Here is a 20,200-nt window from a genome sequence, read left to right as displayed (position 1 = left end):
AGAGCGGGGAGCAGCAGACAGGTTTGGGGTGCACAGCGTTTTGTGACTGCCTGGGAGCTGTGGGGAGAGTAGCAGAGCATCTCTTCTTGCAGATTGTTTTATTTTCGGCCTCTGGAATTGGGGCAGCTCTCCTTGGAGACTAGAGGCTTTTTTTTTCTGGGGCTGGCTGCATTCATCCTGTTCATAGCTGCTGTCTCTGCAGCCAGGGTTGCCATCAACAAGCAGGATCTGAAGCTGCCCAGCAGCCGCAGAGGTTGAGGTGGGTGTGATCAGCAACAGATCATCAGCCCCACAGGGCTTTGATGCCATGGGCACAAGGAGGTCCCATCTCCTCCAGGGTCTGGGCTGCCTAGGAAGCCTGGCAGAAGTGGGATGTGGGGAAGGAAGGGTGGTACTGCCTGCCCTCTGCCAGGGGGAAAAGAAAGTTAAGGGTGTCTTTGGAATCACATATGATCCCTCTTCCCCCCTGCACCTGCCGGCGCTGCCCTGCGTGCAGCAGGCAGCCCGTCTGGCTTGATACCATCGGGACCTCCATGAGGTCTCTGTGTTTTGGTTTGAAGGGTAAACGATGATTTCTCTGATTTTAGCTGTTTGTTGTCCCCACCCTGGTCAGATAAGACTCAGGGGTTCAGCGCCTCTGCCTCCCCCAACGCTGGCACAACATGTAAAGGCGAGGCAGCAGTGGTTTTATTTCAAAGTAGAACAAAGGTGTCTTTTATTCTTTCTGGATAGGCAACATTCAGATTTGCCACGAGCGTGTCTGTGCTCAGACGGGCTGGTCGTGCGCGTTTAGCCAGGGCACATCTACACAGGGAAAACCAAAAGCGGGAGGCTGTTTTATAACCTGGCTGAGTCTCACCTCTGGTAAAGAAGCCCTATTAAACAGCGTGATGGCGTGGTCCCTCGCACAGCACGTGCTGCTGAGCAGACAGGCTCTATAGAAAAACCTAAAACCAAAATGTACTTTCAGATATTTCACATCAACTTTCCCCCTAATTTTGCTGGGAAGGAGTTTTGGCTCAAAATGTATCCACTCCCAGGCCTCTCATCTCCTCTCCCCTCCACCCGGTCGCTAAACCAGAGGGTTACAGCGCGTCCAGGATGTTGTCGATCTTGGTGACCAGGTCCTGGCGCTTGTTGGAATGCATCTTCTCGTTCTCGATGTACGTGTCCTTTTTGAGCTTGCCGGCTACCAGCCGCTCGGCCTCCACCGAGGACTTCAGAACGAGCTCCTTGACTTGGCCGTCAAGCTTCTGAATTTCACTTACCTTATAGGGGTGAGAAACAAAGGGAATATAAGAGGAGACAAAAAAACATCCCTACGGAGAAGCTGCAATAGGAGATGGTAAAGCTGGAGCAAAATATTAAGTCAGTGCTACGTAGAAACATCTCCAGTTCCTGAATATTGTCTCCTGAGCTGTCGTCACCTTTCTGGCATCACGTTAGGAGGAACATCTAATGAATGGATGGATAATTAAGCAGAGCAGATAAAGAGGGTCAGAAGACCCAGGAGCCACACTGGTAAGAGATGGGTGCAATGACTATGAAGTGTTTCATGACAGTTTTTTAAAGCCTTCCAGCTGAAACAATTACAACAGCTGGAAGCTGTGTCCCGACAGTTCACGGTGTTCAAGAAGCAGGTCTACAATGACAGAGCTACTCTTTGAGTTTCTGACAGATAAAGCAAGGTGGCTGTCAGTTGAATGGACCCTGGGGAGCAAAGTGTCCCCCACTTGGGGTTAACTGGCTGTTTCAGGTAAGTGCTGAAATACAGTGGAGGGAGGACAGTGAGTGCGTGCTCCCTGTGCCGCGGCTTTCAACGTGCTACAGCAAAATACCCCCTGAGGAGCATCACGTTACCAAAATTCTGTCAGCGCCAAATTCACAGGCGTAAGAAAAGAAGAAATGAGGGAGAAGATTTTGGTTTGGCTGGTGTCAGTAGCAAAGTCAAAACTGATAACGTGTTGATAGTTTCCATTTTTGCCCAAGTGCCACTGCCACGAGCTCAACGAGAAGCATCAGCATTGTGTTATAAAAGCATCCATCTGTACTTATGCAGCTGGTTCAGGGGTTGTTTAAGAACCACCACAAGCAGCTGTTTACTGGCAGCACTCTGCAGGGTTGGGTAACCAGGATTACCGCAAAAAGAACGAACATCTTCACACCTCATGGCAGGGAGTGAGCCATTTTCAGAGGAGAAAAAATAATACAGGCTGCAGAAACTAAATCACACATTTAAACTCATCTAGGATATTCATAGATCCAAGAATACAACAGCTTAAAAAAAAAATAATCATAATTTCTTACTTTATCACATAAGTCAGAGCCTTCCGTCTTCAGTTTAGACTGCAGAGAGGCTATTTCATTTGTCAGGGCCTTGTGCTCCATCTCCAAAGACTTTTTGCCGCTGTTCAGAGTGGAGATGTCCCGTGACTGCTTGTATTTATTCACCGCTTCATCAAAGTGACGGTACAGCCCAAGTCTCTTGTTCACCAGAGTAAGCACTTGCTCTGTGATGCAGGCGACCTTCATCCTCGCTTCAGCAGCCGGATCCTGCAAAGGGACAGAAGGGAAGATCAAAGCAGTTGTATCCTTGAGCTGCATCAAGCCACGCTTGCAGGACTGTTACAGAAACTGCTCCCTTTGCAATTAAGTCAACTGACAGAAATTAGCTGGATGGTACAAGGGCAAGAACCTTTCAGCACTCAGCCCAACAAATAGCTTAACAAAAGCTATCAATAAGTAAAAATGTTGCAGGAGTAGAACTGCAGACATCCCTGCTCCTGAAGGATGACAGATTCCTTTTCATCCAAAAGGATGAAAACTCAGGTTGGCCTTGTCAGACCAGTTCAAATCCTGCAGGAATGTCAGTGCTCAGGGCTCTGCTAAAGCACCTAGAAGATTTCCAATTACCAGGGAAATTCAGTGAGAATTACTGGTATGAAAAATCTCCGCCCAGCAGCTGAATAAGCCACTAACACTCCCACAGGGCTCTTCATCCTACAGCACCTTAGTGATGGAGAAATCCAGCCTCACGTAGACGATCACAGTGAAGAACAAGATGTAAAAGGCTCCGACCACCAACAGAGGCTCCTGTAGCATCAAGATTTTGTTGAAGGTGTAATGAACCTAGGAGAGAAGTTCAAAACAGTGAGCAATGATCCACGTTACTATGGGAGAGAACTCCTCTGCTTGGGCAGCAGCAGAACCGGCCATGCAGTCTAGCGTGTATTTATTTCTGGAATCCAATACGGATGTTTTGACTGTGTCACCTAATTCAGGAGGTAAAACTGCTCAGGAAAACCACGCAGAGAAGCCACACTCACCACGATGTCTTGGATGTGCTGCTCCACCAGGTTGCTCTTGTGTGCCACAATAACTGGACGCCCAAAAGTGTCCAGGTAAGTATAGTGAAGCTCGTCTGAAGCACGATTGATTTCATAGGGACTGTCCACGTGGATATTCCTGCGGATAAAGCCAGAGTCCCATATGACTGTACACTATTTGAGATGATGTAAGCTAACACTTGGCTGGCCAACTGTGGCCTCCAGCACAAGGCCAATTATGCAGATTAAACGATGCTCTAAAAGGAAGCAAAGCTGTGTTCCAAAGTCTCCTCCACACGCACGGTCATGGTTTTGTTTCACTGTCCTCAGGCCATTAGAGCAGGCTGGAGAATTGCCACCACCATCTGCAGTGACAAGCCAGCAGTAATGACACTTACTTGGCACCTTCTGGCAGGACAATCTTGACAGTCAAGGAGTCCGTAACTTGTTCATCAAAGACATGATCGACAAATCTCATTTTCAGGGCATACTGATCACCTAAGGGAGTGCAGACCAGAAGGTGGTTACAATTCTCAAAGAACAAGGGGCAACCTTGAAGCTCAGCTCCCAACAGAAGCAAGAGCAGAATCAGGATGGACACATCATGCAGCAGGGGGCACCAGCTCACTCAGTATATTTTAACCAGATGTCTACAAAAACCTCTAGGCAGCAAAGGAAAGAAGGTGGATTTCCATATTTTAGAAATAATAGCTAGCAACTGCTGTTGCTAAGGTGCAGAATACTGCAGCTTTGAATTCTTTACTGTACAGCAACCACCTTTAAACACAGAGGAGAATGTTTCTTATTCCCTTCCCCTGTGCCACCCACCGAGATTGTAGAGGTATTCATAGCTCGGCAGGTTATAGCCGATGATGTAATGGGTTTTCCAGCCTCCAAAAAGTGGGAAGCGGGGACGGATCTCCATCTCCACAGAGTCATCCAGGACAAGGAGGTGGCTGGTGGAGATGTTTCCAATTTCATCTCGGTAATAGACGTCCTGAGCAGCCGCTGGGAGAATGGTCTGTATGGAGAGAAGCAACAGCCAGTGCATTGGCTCGGGGTTATTTCCAGTGAAACCAGCAAAACCAATAATGCCGTTAAGCAGCGAGAAACCGCGCTCCCATGTGAAAGATGACAAAATACCTATTCAGTTGCACTGAGTGGTAAAATTGTGCTATTATAAGCAATCAGCCACAGAAGTGACTGCCAGCATTAAAATCACTTGGCTTCTAAATGAATGTGTTTCCTCCAGCCCAGTTTCAAATATCCCAGACAGCGAGGGATCTCATCATGCTCACCAGGACAGCAATTCCCTTTTCACTCCAGGCTGCTGCCCCAGCTCACTGAGCTTGCTGGCTTTATGTTCAGCAAAATGGGATTTCTCTTTGACTACACCACCTTAGAGAATTACAACAATCCATCCTGGAGGCTTCAAGCAGCGAGAAAGGTTTTGGTTCAGATGAAAACACATAATGCTTATCACATCTGGCTAGCAGAGCCACAGCTTCAACTCTCATCGAGTGCTTTGTGAGCCAGGAATGAATGGGTGAGTTTCCAATTAGTACTGTTCAACATGATGAGGTTATGACAGAGAGGGCAACTCTGAAAGTAAGAGGGTGAGGACAGAACAAATGGGCCTTGCACAGTAGAAAATGGAAAGCAGAGCTGTCAGCACAGGGATTAAAGGTTTTAGAGGGTCCCTGAGACTGGAGGGGTGTGAGTGAGGAGAAAAACTACGTGCACTGGTGTATGCAGTTTGTTTGGCCAACAGATGCAGTAAAGCATAGAACTTCCTAGTCTTACCTCCAAAAGCCATTCCTACGTAGCATGAGCCTCTTCTGAAAATAGATCAGAGCTCAAATATTCCCTTATTACTTGGGTATAGTTACCAAAGAAAAAGACCACTGCACTTTTTTTTTTCCACTCCGGGGATGCAAGAAAGGAGGAAGCCACAGGAAAAAAAAAATAAATTAAAAATTATGCAAAATGTCAACCTTAAAAGACTTGACAGAAGAGATCCCACTATCTGGCTGTCTCTGGTAGTCATATCTGGAGAAAGGTCCTTTCAGCACCGCTCCTGTGTGCTTCAAATCAACCGTCTCTTCAACAGCAATGTTTCCCCAGTGAGACACCTCAATGACTCGGGTCATACTGGTGATGGTCAGGAATGGACTGTTGTTTTCATAGTGCACCTTCAGGGTATCCTAACAAGCAGAAAAGATAAACTATTACACATGTAGTGAGGAGCAACCTCCTCTCACAATTATGCTTCTCCATGTCCCCCAGAGAAAGCTCCGTGAAAGACTCTGCAGAGAGGTGACACAACCTCTTTGCACAGACATGTACCTGGCTGTATGGAGGAATGTCCTTGAAGGGGCCGTATTCAATGGTGTCTTCAGTGCGGGAAGGGTTGCCCAGCTTGGTGTAATTCTCCACGTTCCTAGAGGCCAGTTTGACCCGGGTTGTCTGGGTCTTGGTGAAGTACGGTGAGTAGAAATAGTGATTTCCTTCAAAGACCACAAACTGCTTCTCGCTTTGGGTGATATGGGTAGGGTAGGGCTGCAGGACGTGCGTGAAAACCATCTCCACAGATACACGGACCTTGGCTCCTGGTGCCAAAGGGGACGGCAGCTTCACAGAGAAGAATTTTCCACTGGGAGGGAGAAGAACAGGTAAGTTATGCAAGATCTTCCATGAGTGAGCGGTCAGACCCAACCCCTGCAACATCCCCTGTGGATGTGAGCTCATAAATCATATATATCGCGTGTACGTATATTTTATATTTATATTGTGCATTTTATTTGCTCCTCTAAGACATACAGATGCCTCTTCCCAGAGGGTGTGCGTACTCTGGACTGGGGAATGCAACACAGGGTGAACTGCATCCGGGCACAATTACTCTTTGCTTCACAAAAACACTTGGGTTCTATGAATAGTGAGCGACACGCTCCCCTCTGTAATTTTGCACTTCTAAAGCATGCTTCAGCAGGGGATTTTCATACTTCTCCAGATAACAAGAATTATTTGAACCAGAGAAAGTGCGTGCGAATGTCCAGAAGACAAATCACAAACATCTCAAGCGCCTGTTCCCACAAAGTCTGCTCATTTTCAGCTTTTTGCCCGCAGGATCTGAAACTAAGGAAGGGCCATGGTTTTGGATGGAGGTACAACAGACAGAAATGATATTTCACCAAACCTTTAAGGATGCACTGGATGGACCAAGGTGATGACAGAAGAGAATGCGCTTCAAACCATGCCTGGTGGCCCATGGGCAGGATCATGAGGCCTCCAGCTATGTCAGGAACCCTGGTCCACCCTGGCCATCGAACTCCCTTTGAAGCCCACAGCACCGTGCTTCTGACCCGCTCTCCGAGCACGCTTGATTTCTCATTTCTTATGGCTCACAGAGCACCCGCCTGCCTGGTCTTGCAGCACGTGCATGATGTCCTAAGCTTGTCAGAGCGGAGCCTCGGGCAATATCAGCATCTCCTGTCCCTGCAGCGAGCGACAGCCCATGCTGGGCTGCACATCGTGAGTGAGAGCAGGGCTTTGGGGACACAGCCAAACAGCACTTAAAATCTCTCTGTAATCACCACTTCAGGCCCCAAAAGGAAGCAATGGGGAAAAGCAGGACTGGAGCTATAATGTTTCTGTTACCTGATGTCCTTTAATGTTGGACCAGGACATCACTTAAGGCACTGAGTACAAGAGACTAAGCACAGCTGAGCCCCCTTGAAAGCAGATGAGCTGCACTTAAGAGGCAGATTTTTCTCCCTTATAGGGCTGTGCCCTCAAGAGTAGCTTTGGGTGGCTGTGAGGAGCAGGGATGTGCTATTTGTGTTGGGTTCGGTGCAGAGACATGGAACTACATGTGCCATCTCACCAGGAATGAGCACATGAGGGAGGGGAATGACTTCTCCTGGGCTGCAGAAACTGGATTTGGCTACTTGTGTGAACTGTGTTCCTCAGCTTTGCAACACCCCGGGATGCAGCCTGAGCACAAAGTGGATCTTTTCAGGAACAAGAGACACTAAGGATCTCCAGGTCTTTGGGACTGGGGTAATTTTTCTGCTCTACCCTGAGGACAACGGTAGAACCCAGCTGCACAACTCCAGGTACTGACCTTAGAGGGTGACACTCACCTTTTGCCCTTAACTTTAGTCTCTCTCACTTCCAAGGTGTTCTCCTCCTCTTCCTCCCCCTTCACCTGTTCCAAAACATCAGTCTGATCAGTGTGTGGCTGTTTAAAAGATTTAACGTGTCCAGGGCAAACTTGAAACAGTCCCTACCCACTTTTTAGGTGCGTGCTGCCCCAGAAAGAACAAGTTGATTGATAACTACTTATAAAAAGCTATTTTGAAAATACTTTTATTAATACAAATTGTAGTGTGGTCAGTGCACATGAACAGATTCTGGAGATTTCTGATAACCCTTTAAAGTTCCCCTCAGCCTGGTTCCCAAGCCAGCGGAGTCACTGCGAGTTGTGCAAATAGAGTCCTGGTCAACTGCTTTTGTGATTTGTGTTTTGTAGAGCGGCTGGGGAGCGAGGAGGCCACGGGAACTTGCCCTGGCCAGAGAGCACAACTGAGAGCAGTGCAGATGCTCCTTGGAGTAGAAGAACCATCTTGCACTTACATCTCCTGCGGTAAGAAGCTGGATTACCCCTGGCCAATAAGAAAGCTGGGGACAGGCTTTTTGGTAGGGTCTGCTGTGACAGGACAAGGGGTGATGGTTTTAAACTAAAGGAAGGAGATTCAGGCTGGACATGAGGAAGGGATTGTTGTCCCTGAGGGTGGTGAGAGCCTGGCCCAGGTTGGGCAGAGAGGTGGTGGCTGAACCATCCCTGGAGACATCCCAGGCCAGGCTGGACGGGGCTCTGAGCAACCTGAGCTGGTGAAGATGTCCCTGTCATGGCAGGGGGGGCACTGGGGGAGCGGGGAAGGTCCTTCAACCCAAACCATCCTGTGACTCCATGTCCCACTCGGGGCCTGCACTGGCTGGGGATGCCGCTCCGGCCGAGGGGCTGCGCATGCCCTCATTAACGCTAATTAGCAACTCTCTCCCCTCTTCCCCCCGGCCCCGCTTTCCCCGGTACCGCCAGCACCGCCGGGTTCGCCGTTTCCCGGGCCCGGCAGCGCGGCCGCCCCGCGGAGCGCTTGTGCCGACGTGTCCGTGCGGCCGCGGGGCCCGGGCAGCGCGCAGCCCGCCCCGGCACCCCGGGCAGCGCGCAGCCCGCCCCGGGACCCCGCATCGCGGCCCCGGCCCCGCTCACCTGCACGCCCAGGTAGGCCAGGCGGGGCTCCAGCCCGGGCTCCAGCGCCAGCACGAAGGAGGGGGCGGCCGCGCCGCCCGCCGCGTTGGCCAGGCTGAGCTCGGCCGAGACTTTGGCCAGGTGGGTGCTGAGGTCCACGGAGCGCCGCACCTCCTCCAGCAGCAGCTCGGCCGAGGCGCCCGCGGCCGCCAGGGAGAGGAGCAGACACAGCAGCCCCGCCATGGCCGGACACACCGCACCGGGACGGTACAAGATGGCGGCGCCCGCGCTGTACGGGGAGGGGACAAGATGGCGGCGCCCACAGCGGGGAGATGGCTCAGGATGGCGGCGCCCAGCAGCGCTTGAGGACCCTCCCTCCCCGAGCGCGGGGAAGGGCGGCGCGAGTGCCTGAGGGGAAAGTCCAGCTCTGGATCGCTCAGCGCAGAACAGACATAGAATCAGATCGGTTGGAAGAGACCTTCAAGATCATCGAGTCCAACCGTAACCTAACTCTAGCACTAAACCATGTCTCTAAGAACCTCGTCTAAACGCCGTTTAAACCTCTCCAGGGATGGTGACTCCACCACTGCCCTGGGCAGCCTGTTCCAGTGCCTGAGAACGCTTTACAGGAAGAAATTTTCCCGTTGAAGCCACAGAAATGATCCGAGGCTGGAACAGCTCTGCTGTGGGGACAGGCTGAGAGAGCTGGGGTGTTCAGCTGGAGAAGAGAAGCTCCGGGGAGACCTTATTGCGCCTTTAGGTGCTTTAAAAGGGCCAATAAGAGAGATGGGGACTGACTTTTAGCAGAGCCTGTTGAGATAGGACAAGGGGTGATGGTTTTAAACTAAGCAGCTAAGGCAAAGTTTAACACAAGTAGGTTTTAAGCCGAATCCAGATCTGCTAAACAACACTGATAATTGGCAGCTAAATGACACAGGAGTAGACGTGCTGCAGGCAGCCAAGCCGCGGTAACCTGCCGTTAACTAACCTAAGAGAGCTGGAGAAAGGAAAATGTTAGTGATTTAACATGTCTGGAGAAGAGGTGATTGACACTTTATTCCCAAACATCTAAAACAGATAGAGGCGAGGAACGCGTGTGGTCTGCTGTGGCTGCTGGAGCAGGGCTTTCACCTGTGAGCCTGTGGGACAACAGGCTTTTCATGTTTGCACAATGCAATCCAGGACTCGACCTTCTTTAAGATCCTAATATGAGTCACAGAGGTGATTTTTTTTTTAATTGGCTTGAGATTACCAACTATGGGAAGAGGATTTCCTAAATGTGGCGATTTTGGAGCTGGAGTCAAATAGCCCCTTGGCAAAAGAAAGTGGGATGTCTCCTGGTGTACTGTGTTCAAAACAGCATCATCTCTTTCCCTTTCTCCACTCACTCCCCTCCCTCACCTTCCTATAATGGAAATTTTCTTGGCAAATGACTGCAATTTCGCTTTGATTTATTTCTCCTGGCAAAGAGGGGGGGGGGAAACAAATAAATGCACATTCCCTTTGTGTCTGGAGATAACTGGGCTTCAGTCATTACACCCTGGGCCAGAGGTTGCTCTGTGGTGGGTTCAGCCCAGAGCCTGGATCTGAGTTTGCTGTTGGATGCAAAAGTTCCAACACCTGACCCATCCCAGACCCTGGTGAGTTCCGAATGAGGCTGTTCCACGCTAACTCTGTGTTCGGATCATTTCTAATTGTGATAATTGAGTCGCACTCAGCCTGTGCAGCGTCTGTTCCAAGATTTTAGCACATAGGCTGAATTTATCTTTGGGCTGAAAAGCTGCTGCCTTTGGGCTTCTTGCTTCAAGGATGAGCTGGGCACTGCCAGCCCCTCTCGCTGCTGCCTTGCACCCTGTGTAGACCTTTCAGCTCACACCAGAGCCACCTATTTTTCTCTATATGTGTGTTGTTTGATGTGGGTGTGGATTTGGGTTTTTTTTTGTTGTTTTTGGTTAGTTGTTTTTTGGTGGGTGTTTGTGTGTGGTTTGTTTTAATTCTCCCATTGCAGGGAATGCCCCCCTCCAGCAGTGATGCCCCGGAATGCTGTGAGCTGGGAAGCAGCATGAGAGGGGCGACCAGACCCCGCTGCCATCCAGACACCAACCTCATGTCCCAGCTCCAGGTGACACCAAGCAGCAGGAGGGGAACAGGACCAAAGGACAGGAGCGGTGTAATAAACAAACACCTTTGGCAGGATAAACCGCGGACAGAACTGCGCCCCAGGGCAAAAACCAACCCTCTGCTCTTCTGTTTTTGCAGGGCTGATGCCAAACTAGAGCTGCGTCATCTGTCAGAGCAATTTGTTCTTAAGGAGGAAAGGAGGAGAAGCTGTTTTCCTGAGGAGCGGGCTGGCTGTGACTGCAGGAGCTTGTGGAACCTGGGAACGGGATTTATCCTGGTGTGATCCCCCTACCAGCGAGGAGCTCACACCAGGGACGTGCAGGGACCGTGATATAACGTGAAGCAGGAGATATTAAACAGAGCTGAGCACGGGCAGCAGAAGTTATCCCGGCAATGCCTTAACCTGCATATTTTAATACACATCTAACAGCGATCCTGAAAAAAACAGAGGGACGTGGCCGTTTTGATGATGGAAATAAAACTCCGTACTTTATATTTGATTGATGCTTCACTGTTTAATCCTGTCCGTGTAAAACCAAGCCAGTGTTCTGTTGGGAGGCAGAGGACGCTTCTCAGTGTATTCGATCCTGAGCCAGGTTTTGCAGTTCCCAGCCACAGGAGTGCGGGTCCAACCTGGCTGAGCCATGGCAGAGTTTACTTGGCCTTCCTAGAGCCCTCGAAAAGAACCCGGGGGAAGGAAGAAGAAGAAGAAAAAGTCTTCTAGTTTCATTATTTTCACAACCTCATTTTTCAGCCAGTCAGCACAATTCACGCTGTGCCTCTGCCAAGAAAAACACACGGTGGTTCTGGCTGGAGGCTTCGCCTGTGCTTTCCATGGGAGCAGGGGGTCTGCAGGGGGCTGCTTGGGGCTCAGCTCAGCGCTTTTGTTCAGCTGCCCCCCTAATGTGTCCTGCTCTTGCAGAGGGACGGTCCTGATGGGGCACTGGCTGCTCTGGGGTTTCTTCAGGTTACTCCAGGAATCTGCAGTAGCCACCCTGCCTTGCAATGTTCACTTTAAATGTTCACAATGTTCACATTTCTTCTTGGGTTTAAAAGAAATCTGTTTCCCTTCCTACATTAGACCGTGCAAAAAACTAATGGAGAAAGCTGTCTGTGTGCAGAAAGTGGAAAAAGGCGATTGTACGAAGCATCGGGAAGCGACAGGAAAAGCTGCCTGAGGAAAATGGAAGAGTGGCTGTGAGTCTTGTCAGGGGGCGAGACCAATATGTTGCAGGTATTGTTGCAATAGCAAGGAACACGTGGCAGCAAGGATGATGTTTTATCAGTATAAAAAGTACTTTTAGCTCTGTTTTTAAAGCCTACTAGAAATGTAAATGAAACAGCTATCGATGGGCACTGGTGGGTTAGTAATAGAAGAAATCTGGGGGTGTTCAGCCTGGAGAACAGGAGCTGAGGGGAGACCTTCTGATCTCTGAACTGCCTGAAAGGAGCTTGGAGCCAGGGGGGTCGGGCTCTGCTCCCCAGGAACAAGCGCCAGGAGCAGAGGAAACGGCCTCAAGTTGCGCCAGGGGAGGTTGAGGTTGGATCTGGGAACAATTTCTTCCCCAAAGGGCTGTGGGGCATTGGAACAGGCTGCCCAGGGCAGTGCTGGAGTCACCGTCCCTGGAGGGTTGGACAGACGGACATGAGGTTCTCAGGGACATGGGGTAGCACCAGGGTTGGGTTATGGTTTATCCTAAGGGTCTTTTCCAACCCAAATGATTCGCTGATTCTATTCTATGACATGGACAGGGTGCGCTGGGGTCCCGGCTGGTATCTGCAGGTATTGGCTGGGAGATGAAGCTCGTTCCCGGATCCGTGGGGGTGACCAAACTCCTTTGCCCCGCCGTGTCTCCCCTCAACCCGCGGTGTCCCCGCGCCGCCGCCAGGGGGCGCCGAGGGGGCGGAGCCAGCACCGGCGCTATCGCGTAGCGCCGCCCCTTGGTGAATAGCGTGCGCTACGCGGGTGGCGCAGCGGGGCAGGGGGACAGTCCTGCCCCAGGGGGGACAGCCCTACCCTGGGGGGACAACCCTGCCCCGGGAGGGACAGCCCTACCCTGGGGGGACAACCCTGCCCCAGGGGGCGCCTGTTTGCGTCTGCTGCTGGGTTAACAGCCCCGCTCACTGCTGCTCTGGCATTAGTAATAACAGCTAATGAAAGGCTCCCGGCTCCTTTCCCGCAGGCTTCTGGCAGGAAGCCCTGGGGAGGTTACATTCCCTGTTTGTGATGGGTAAAAATCACCCATGGGGGTAACGAAGCATCTTCTGGGGATCTGCTGCTGGGATCAGTGGGTTTCACTGCATCATAGGATGGTTTGGATTGAAGGGACCTCCCCAGCTCCCCCAGTGCCACCCCTGCCATGACAGGGACATCTTCACCAGCTCAGGTTGCTCAGAGCCCCGTCCAGCCTGGCCTGGGATGTCTCCAGGGATGGTTCATCCACCACCTCTCTGGCCAACCTGCGCCAGGCTCTCACCACTGTCATCACCCTCCTGTCAGTCTGTCGGGCTCTGGGGTGTTCGGTCCACCTCCTGGGCTTGCTGCAGGAGGTGGCATTTGTCCCTAGAGAGGTGGCATGTGTTACCCCCGCAACCATGCAGTAACTCTGTGGGACCCTGATGTGATTTAGTGCCCTATCTCTTAGATAAATGGCATTGCATTTTTCCTTCTGAGCCTTTAAGGCCCTGCAAACGTGGTGCCCAGAGCCACCACAGCTCAGTACAGTCCCAGGGCTGCGATCCTGTCCTCAGTGCCTGGTGAGGAATCATCACAGGGCAATAACTGAGTTTCCATCTTTGCGTGGAGCAACTCCCCTTTCTCAGCTTGTTTTTGGAAAGGAAAGCGCTTGCTGGTGTGTTTACCTTGGAAACCCGTTGCTCACGGAGAGTTTCAACATGGATTTTAAAGCCTCAATTTTGTAGGATCTGCCACAGCGGGAAGTTGAGGATCCCGCTAACAGCAGCAAGAGGGGGTCACTGCAGATTGGCAGCTCTCGCTGTGCCTTCTGCTTCCCCCAGGAGCCTCGTGTTTGTGCTGTGATTGCTGTGAGATAATGCAGATTGCTCACCAGGTTACTGAATTTTGGAATCTGCGGGGGGGGGGGGACTTCCCTGGATGCTGCTCTGCAAAGTACCAGCTGGGATTTCCATTTCTCCTGAAAGGCGGCCCCTGTGCCCCTGCCAGGCTCAGTTCAAACCTCTGAGCCAAGCGTGGCTGTTCAGGGACCTCAAGTGTCTCTGTCCCCCCTGCCCTGCCAGGTGGCTGCCAGTGATTCCTTCCCGCTGCAGGATGCTTGATGTGTGACCCAAAAAGAGGGAGCATTAACCCTCTGTGAACAGCGCTGCTCTGCAGCAGCCAATGCAATCTCTCTTTCCTGATGAGAAAAACACTGATGATCAAGGGAAAAAAACCATAAGGATAAAAGATCATTCTTTCTTAACTGGCAGGTCTCAGGCTCCTCACACTCAGCTCTCCTACCTGCCTGCCAAGAAACACCCCAGACGGTGTTTGCATTGTTTTTTACCCCGAGTCGCAGGTATTGCTCGGAAAACTGATCCACTCCAGCAGAAAGGACGGCATGGAGTGGAGCACGTATCCTCACGGGTCACCAGAAAGCAGCTAAAAGGCTCAGCTTCTGCCCTGTTCTCCAGCTCCAATGTTGGGGTGGCCCTGGTGTCTGGGAGACAAAATTGCTATAAGCTACCTGTTTAATTTCTATGGAAGGAATACAAGTTTTTAGAAAAATGACATAACCAGTCATTTTTAGTTCAAATATTTTATAGCCTACTACCTTTTCCAAGAAGAATTTTTAATGTGCCTTTCTTTTTCCATACCCAATTTAGAATCTTAATCTTAAAACAAATGAACCCAAGAGATCTTTCCAGGACTCTGTTAGTATCTTAGCAAATATTAAAGAAGGAGAACAGCTCAAACTGACAGCAAATGTAATTGTTTTGGGAAACTTTCCATTTTGGCAGTGTTAGCTTTACAGTTGGACTCTATGGTCTTAAAGGTCTTTCCCAACCTAAAGGATTCTATGACTTCACTGAAGGAGACAAACCCAGAGAGATCTTGTTCATCTAAACAAAGTAAGAGGCGCTGTTTTCTATTTGCCAGAAATTCAGGCAGATTTATGGAGCCAGTGCTAGAACCGAGCAACTGAAGCTTTAACACCCACCTATAACCATTTCAGTTTGAGACGATTGTGTTTCTCAGGGCAGACCTTCAGTTCGGTGGCTCAGGGAATTGCAAACAGTGAGTCATAACTCCCTGGGGTCAAAAATGCAGCTGCTGAGGCACCAGGCATTGAAAATGTTGTCCAAGATAAAAGCAAAGCAAACCTCACTGCCCACACACCCTTATCCTTCAAGGCTGAGTATCTTTGTCACACTCTTCGAAAACACGCACTCAAATTTATACAGGCTTCTCATGGTTGCCATTGATACGGAATTTACTTCTCATTTTAGCACAGACGAGAGCGGATTGTGAAAATCTGTGACTTGCAAGAGCTGGGACGGATAGACCTGAAGCTAATCCGCAGAGAGGGGGCTGCGCTGTGGGATGTGTCTGTGTCCTTTGCAAGGGGGGTCCCAGACGAGCTCCCTGGACCTCTGCAGAAACCGCTTCTCTTCCAGGATGGACCTGCAGGTCCTGGAGAGCGAGCACGCAGCCCGTTCGGTTCCTACCCATGGAGCGCTGCCTTTGGGACAACCTGTTAGCGCTGACTCACGGTTAAGGAAGAAGCAACGTGCGAGTCACCTGTCCCATAAAATGTTCCGAGCCTCCTGTCCTGTGACACATTCTGGGTCTAACAACAGCGTGACATGGCCACCTTTACCACAGAACCGCCTGGGTGCAGAGCTCACGTGGCTGGTCCACCGGTGACACAAAACCGGTGGGTCCCACCTGTCCTGCCTGCCCCCGTGGCTTCAAACCCACCAGTGCCACGAGCTGGGAGGTCTCAGGCACCCCAGACCGTCTCTGTGAAGGCTGATCTCAGCAACATCTTGAGGAACCTGCTGCTTCAGAAACGCGCTGCTCTGACAAAACCTTGATTCTTGAAGAAAGGCCAGTTCTGCAACTGGTTTAGGTTATGGTTGGACTCCATGATCCTTCCAACCGAAATGATTCTATGATTCCATGAAAGGCCCGTGCAGTTCTGTGCTGGCTGTGCGTTCCTCTGCCTGTATCTATTTTTATCCAATTCCTATGGTTTAAGAAACCTTTCAGAAATGTCCACGTTTAGAGGGACCCAGATCTGACAAAGTAACTGACTCACTCTGGCCTCGGGGAAGTTACCTCACTCCCTGGATCATCTTCTCCTCTTGAGTACCAAGAACAATCACATGAATTAGCCGGCATACCTCCAACGCAGCTGTAAAAAAATAATTAGCTGGTATTTACTACCGGCTGTAAAAGCGGGAAGGTGTTGGTGTTGTTGCAGAACCTCTGTGGCTGGGGAAGCCAGCTGGAAGTCCTGCCGGGGACTCAGGCAATGGTCACTATTTGTGTGACAACCATTTGGGATTACAGTCATAAATAGGATATAGACACCTCTCTGTCCCCGAGCCCAGTGTCTGAGCCATCTTTGGTTTCCACCAGTCCAGCATCCAGGTTACTATGGTGGTGACAACTGGGTAAGGACAAAGCCACATGGTGCCATCCTACACCATGGCCCAGCGGCGTGTGGTTGTTTCTCCTTGCCAGTGTGGGCACTTGTCCCAGGGGATGTCCCCTGTGCTCAGCACGTTGTCTGTAGCCTCTGCAGGAGGCTGTGACTCAACAGCGGAGCAAGGGAGAGATATAGACCTTCACACCTCGAGGAGCGAGCTGGCATTGAGGGGAAAGTGCTGGCATTGCCACCTCTTGGTATCAAAGTGATCGCAGCTCTGCCGTGGTGTTGTGGCTCTTGCTGTTGAGCAGGGAGACGCTGTTGAACAAGTCCAAAGCCATTTCTTTTATGTGCTGGCATCTCCAGTGTCTGGTGTGAGGCGATGTGGCAGAATTGGGCTCTGCAGCACTGCAAATCGGCCCCCACCCACTACGTGGGGCTCCAGCTTCAGTGGCTGCATTTACACCATTTATCAGTGCTTTGTGGTTTTTTTTTTTAAAGATGTTCAACCTCCAGAAGCTGCATTTTATCAGTGAGCACAGATGCTGGTAATTCCTTGTGCTGTGTGCAATGTTCTCTGCCCCTCTGCAGAAGCTCAGATTGCAGATCTGCCACGAGATACCGTGGCTGCAGTTGCTTCCTACAGTTGGTGTCTGGTGATCACGTCTTGTCCAGAGCTCGCTTTTTGCTTTCATGTGTTGCTGCTGTATGACTTCAAAATTAGCTGAGGATTGCAAAGGTGAAAGCATTAGTAGATTACCAGAGCGGTATTTGTACTGCAGGCAGGGATTAGAGGAGAGGGCAGGCAACAGACTGCAGCCGTGCTCTTGCCAGTGGAAATGTATACATGGGCACGCAATAGCAGATTTCTAATGAACAAAATGCCGGCAGGAACAGGGTGAATCTGATTTAGATAAGATAAACCAAACTATGACAAACCTTGAAGTACTAAAGCAAGATATTGTGTATTTAGTGCATTTGAGTTCCCTTTTTTTATTTTGGTAAGTTAGATCATTATAATGATAATTTGAGGAAGCTCCACGTTATGGATCTCTGGACAGGCAGAGACACTGTGGGCTGGTGCTGTCGCCTTGCTGGGCACAGAGACCAAGAAAGGTCCCCAGGCTGCACGCAGCGATGAGGAGGAGGGTCCGCAGGACTCTGAAGAGCTGAAATACGCTGGATAGGTATTGGAGGAATGAGCAGGTTGTCCCCAAGCGTTTAATGTCCCAGATGGGCAGAGGTGAGGTAGCGGTGTGTCCCTGGAAGAGGGTGAATGCATCAGGCACTGTGGGGAATATTGTGTTCACAGATAATGCTGAGGATTCGCAGGTACCACAGCTATGGTGGTGTGCTCCCTGGGCCTCTCTGCAGGCGCTTCCAAAATCAGCAAGTGTTTTTCTATCCCTGTCACTTTTGTTGGCTCTGCTGAGAATGGGAGGATCCCTTTTGGTCTGGGGACAAAAGCAAAGAGATGGTGTAAGACATACCATGTTTTATTGTCTCTAATTGGATCAGGAAGATTAGTAAACAGAGATTAGATGTCACAAAGGGCAGAAAATCAAAGCTGGAGACATTCTTACTGATTTAGAGGGATTAGCGCATAAAATAGATTGAGGTTTCCGCACTGGTAAATGTCTGAAGAGCCGTCACTACAGCCTCAGGGATCTGCTCACCTGTGTGAAGGTCCCTCAAAGGCACAGAGTGGATTTCTTCAGAGTAACATTAGTGATTGATAACGACTGGCATTAGGTGTCAAATTGATCCATTTTTGTGGGTTTTCACTGGGTTTTGATATTATCAAATAAGGATACAGGATTTTTTTCACAGGCTACTGAAACAAAGTGTGCTGGACCACTCCCTGCACCACTGAGAGAGTTGGGGTGTTCAGCTGGAGAACACAAGCTCCAGGAAGACCTTATTGCACCTTTCAGTGCTTAAAAGGAGCTGATAAGAAAGATGGGGACAGACTTTTTAGCTGAGCCTGTTGTGACAGGACAAGGGGTGATGGTTTAAACTAAAGGAGGGAGATTCAGGCTGGACATGAGGAAGAAATTGTTGACCCTGAGGGTGGTGAGAGCCTGGCCCAGGTTGGCCAGAGAGGTGGTGGATGAACCATCACTGGAGACATCACAGGCCAGGCTGGACGGGGCTCTGGTGAAGATGTCCCTGCTCATGGCAGGGGTGGCGCTGGGGGACCTGGGAAGGTCCCTTCAACCCAAACTGTTCTGTGATTCCATGACAACGACTTCCCCACACGCTTGCTGTGCTACCATCGCTCTCTCGATCTCCAGCTGCTCTGCAAACATCAATGGACAAAACCATCTTTCCAAGGTGAGCATTCCTGGTTTCCAGGTGACACCAGGGAGGCTGCGTTACCTGCGGAGGAGTGAAACATTTGCTTAATGATACATGGCAGCTTCATCTCAGGACAGGAGGAAGAGCAAAGGTCTCCTGGCTGCTGGTGCTGCATCCCTCTGTGCTTGAAGCAGTCTGCTCTGCACTCTGCAGAACTGATTTTCTTTTTAATGTGGCTATATGTGGCTTAGTTCCTTTTTTCTCTTTAATTAGCTCTGAACCTATTTTTTTCCCCTTGGTTGCTTCGTTTTTTGCTTTCCTAAGTTCACAGGTTAACAAAACCTGTGAGTCACGCGACTTGGATGAACAGAAGATAATACTCAAGTAATTGCTGAATAAGAAAATGAACTTGCTGCCAACATGCAGACTAGAAAATATGTAATTCTTATGCATCACCGGTATGGTTATTCTCCCATGTATTAAAGTGCTGGAGAGTTTACACGGTCCCATTTCACTTGCCTGCATTATTGATCTTAGCACTGGTTATTGTGTGATTTATCAAACTGAATGTATCTTAAATTAACATATTTTAATTTTATTATTTTTTACCCCTGATGAATGTGGTTGCTGTTACCTCACTCCAGATCACAGCTGCAAATAAAAAGGTTTCAAAGAATAGATTTGTGCCCTTGTCCCTCCATCCTAAGCAGGAATATTTCTCCGGCCATTTCCTGGGGAAGGGCCCATGACCGGTGGCTGTGGGCAGCGCAGCCCCACGGCCACAGTTATGACAGAACCCCAGGGAATGGCAGGAGGATGTGCCAGGGAAGGGTCAGTTGGACATGAGGAAAAGGTTCTTCCCCCAGAGGTGCTGGACACTGGAACAGGCTCCCCAGGGAGGTGTCACAGCCCAGCGCAGCCACCAAGATGCTGAAGGGAGTGGAGCATCTCCCGTGTGAGGAAAGGCTGAGGGAGCTGGGGCTCTGGAGCTGGAGGAGACTGAGGGGTGACTCATTCGTGGGGATCAATATGGAAAGGGGGAGTGTCAGGAGGATGGAGCCAGGCTCTTCTCGGTGACAACCAGTGACAGGACAAGGGGCAATGAGTACAAACTGGAACACAAGAGGTTTCACTTAAATTTGAGAAGAAACTTCTTCCCGGTGAGGGTGGCAGAGCCTGGCCCAGGCTGCCCAGGGGGGTTGTGGAGTCTCCTTCTCTGCAGACATTCAAACCCGCCTGGACACCTTCCTGTGGAACCTCAGCTGGGTGTTCCTGCTCCATGGGGGGATTGCACTGGGTGAGCTTTTCAGGTCCCTTCAACCCCTGACATTCTGGGATTCTGTGAACCCTGACAGTGTTCAAGAAGAGATTGGACAACGTCCCAGACGCACGGTGTGACCTGTGGGGTTGTCCTGCGCAGGGGCAGTTGGACTCGATGATCCCGTGTGTCCCAGCTCAGGACAACCTGTGATCCCCTCCCACCCCGCACAGGCCGCAGCCCCTCAGCGACCCAACATGGCCGGGAGCCCGCGGTCACGTGACTTTCATTCCCCTTAGCTGGCTCCCCATAGACGTGCTGACGTCACGGCCAG

The 20,200-nt window shown here is 50.5% G+C and overlaps 1 protein-coding gene and 1 long non-coding RNA gene across 3 annotated transcripts; one reads left to right on the top strand and one right to left on the bottom strand.

Annotated features, from left to right (window-relative positions):
• Positions 1-685: 685 nt before the first annotated feature.
• Positions 686-8,874, bottom strand: RPN1 (ribophorin I). Its single transcript, XM_065845667.2, has 10 exons — positions 8,599-8,874; positions 7,469-7,533; positions 5,673-5,979; positions 5,321-5,530; positions 4,155-4,347; positions 3,725-3,824; positions 3,327-3,465; positions 3,010-3,129; positions 2,308-2,553; positions 686-1,268 (listed from the first exon to the last, which is right to left on the bottom strand). Exons 1-10 carry the CDS (start codon positions 8,818-8,820, stop codon positions 1,086-1,088), a joined length of 1,785 nt encoding a protein of 594 aa, XP_065701739.1. The 5' UTR covers positions 8,821-8,874; the 3' UTR covers positions 686-1,085.
• On the top strand, positions 7,181-11,198 carry LOC139828751 (uncharacterized). Of its 2 annotated transcripts, XR_011740650.1 has the most exons (3): positions 7,181-7,441; positions 7,858-7,971; positions 10,837-11,198. It is a non-coding gene; the product is annotated as an uncharacterized lncRNA (long non-coding RNA). The 2 variants fall into 2 exon arrangements; XR_011740651.1 differs by lacking the exons at positions 7,181-7,441; positions 7,858-7,971 and adding an exon at positions 8,987-9,337.
• The last annotated feature ends 9,002 nt before the right edge of the window (positions 11,199-20,200 follow it).

This window comes from Patagioenas fasciata, chromosome 10 (assembly GCF_037038585.1).
Source record: "Patagioenas fasciata isolate bPatFas1 chromosome 10, bPatFas1.hap1, whole genome shotgun sequence".
Lineage (NCBI taxonomy): Eukaryota > Metazoa > Chordata > Aves > Columbiformes > Columbidae > Patagioenas > Patagioenas fasciata.
This window is presented reverse-complemented; position numbering and strand designations above follow the sequence as displayed.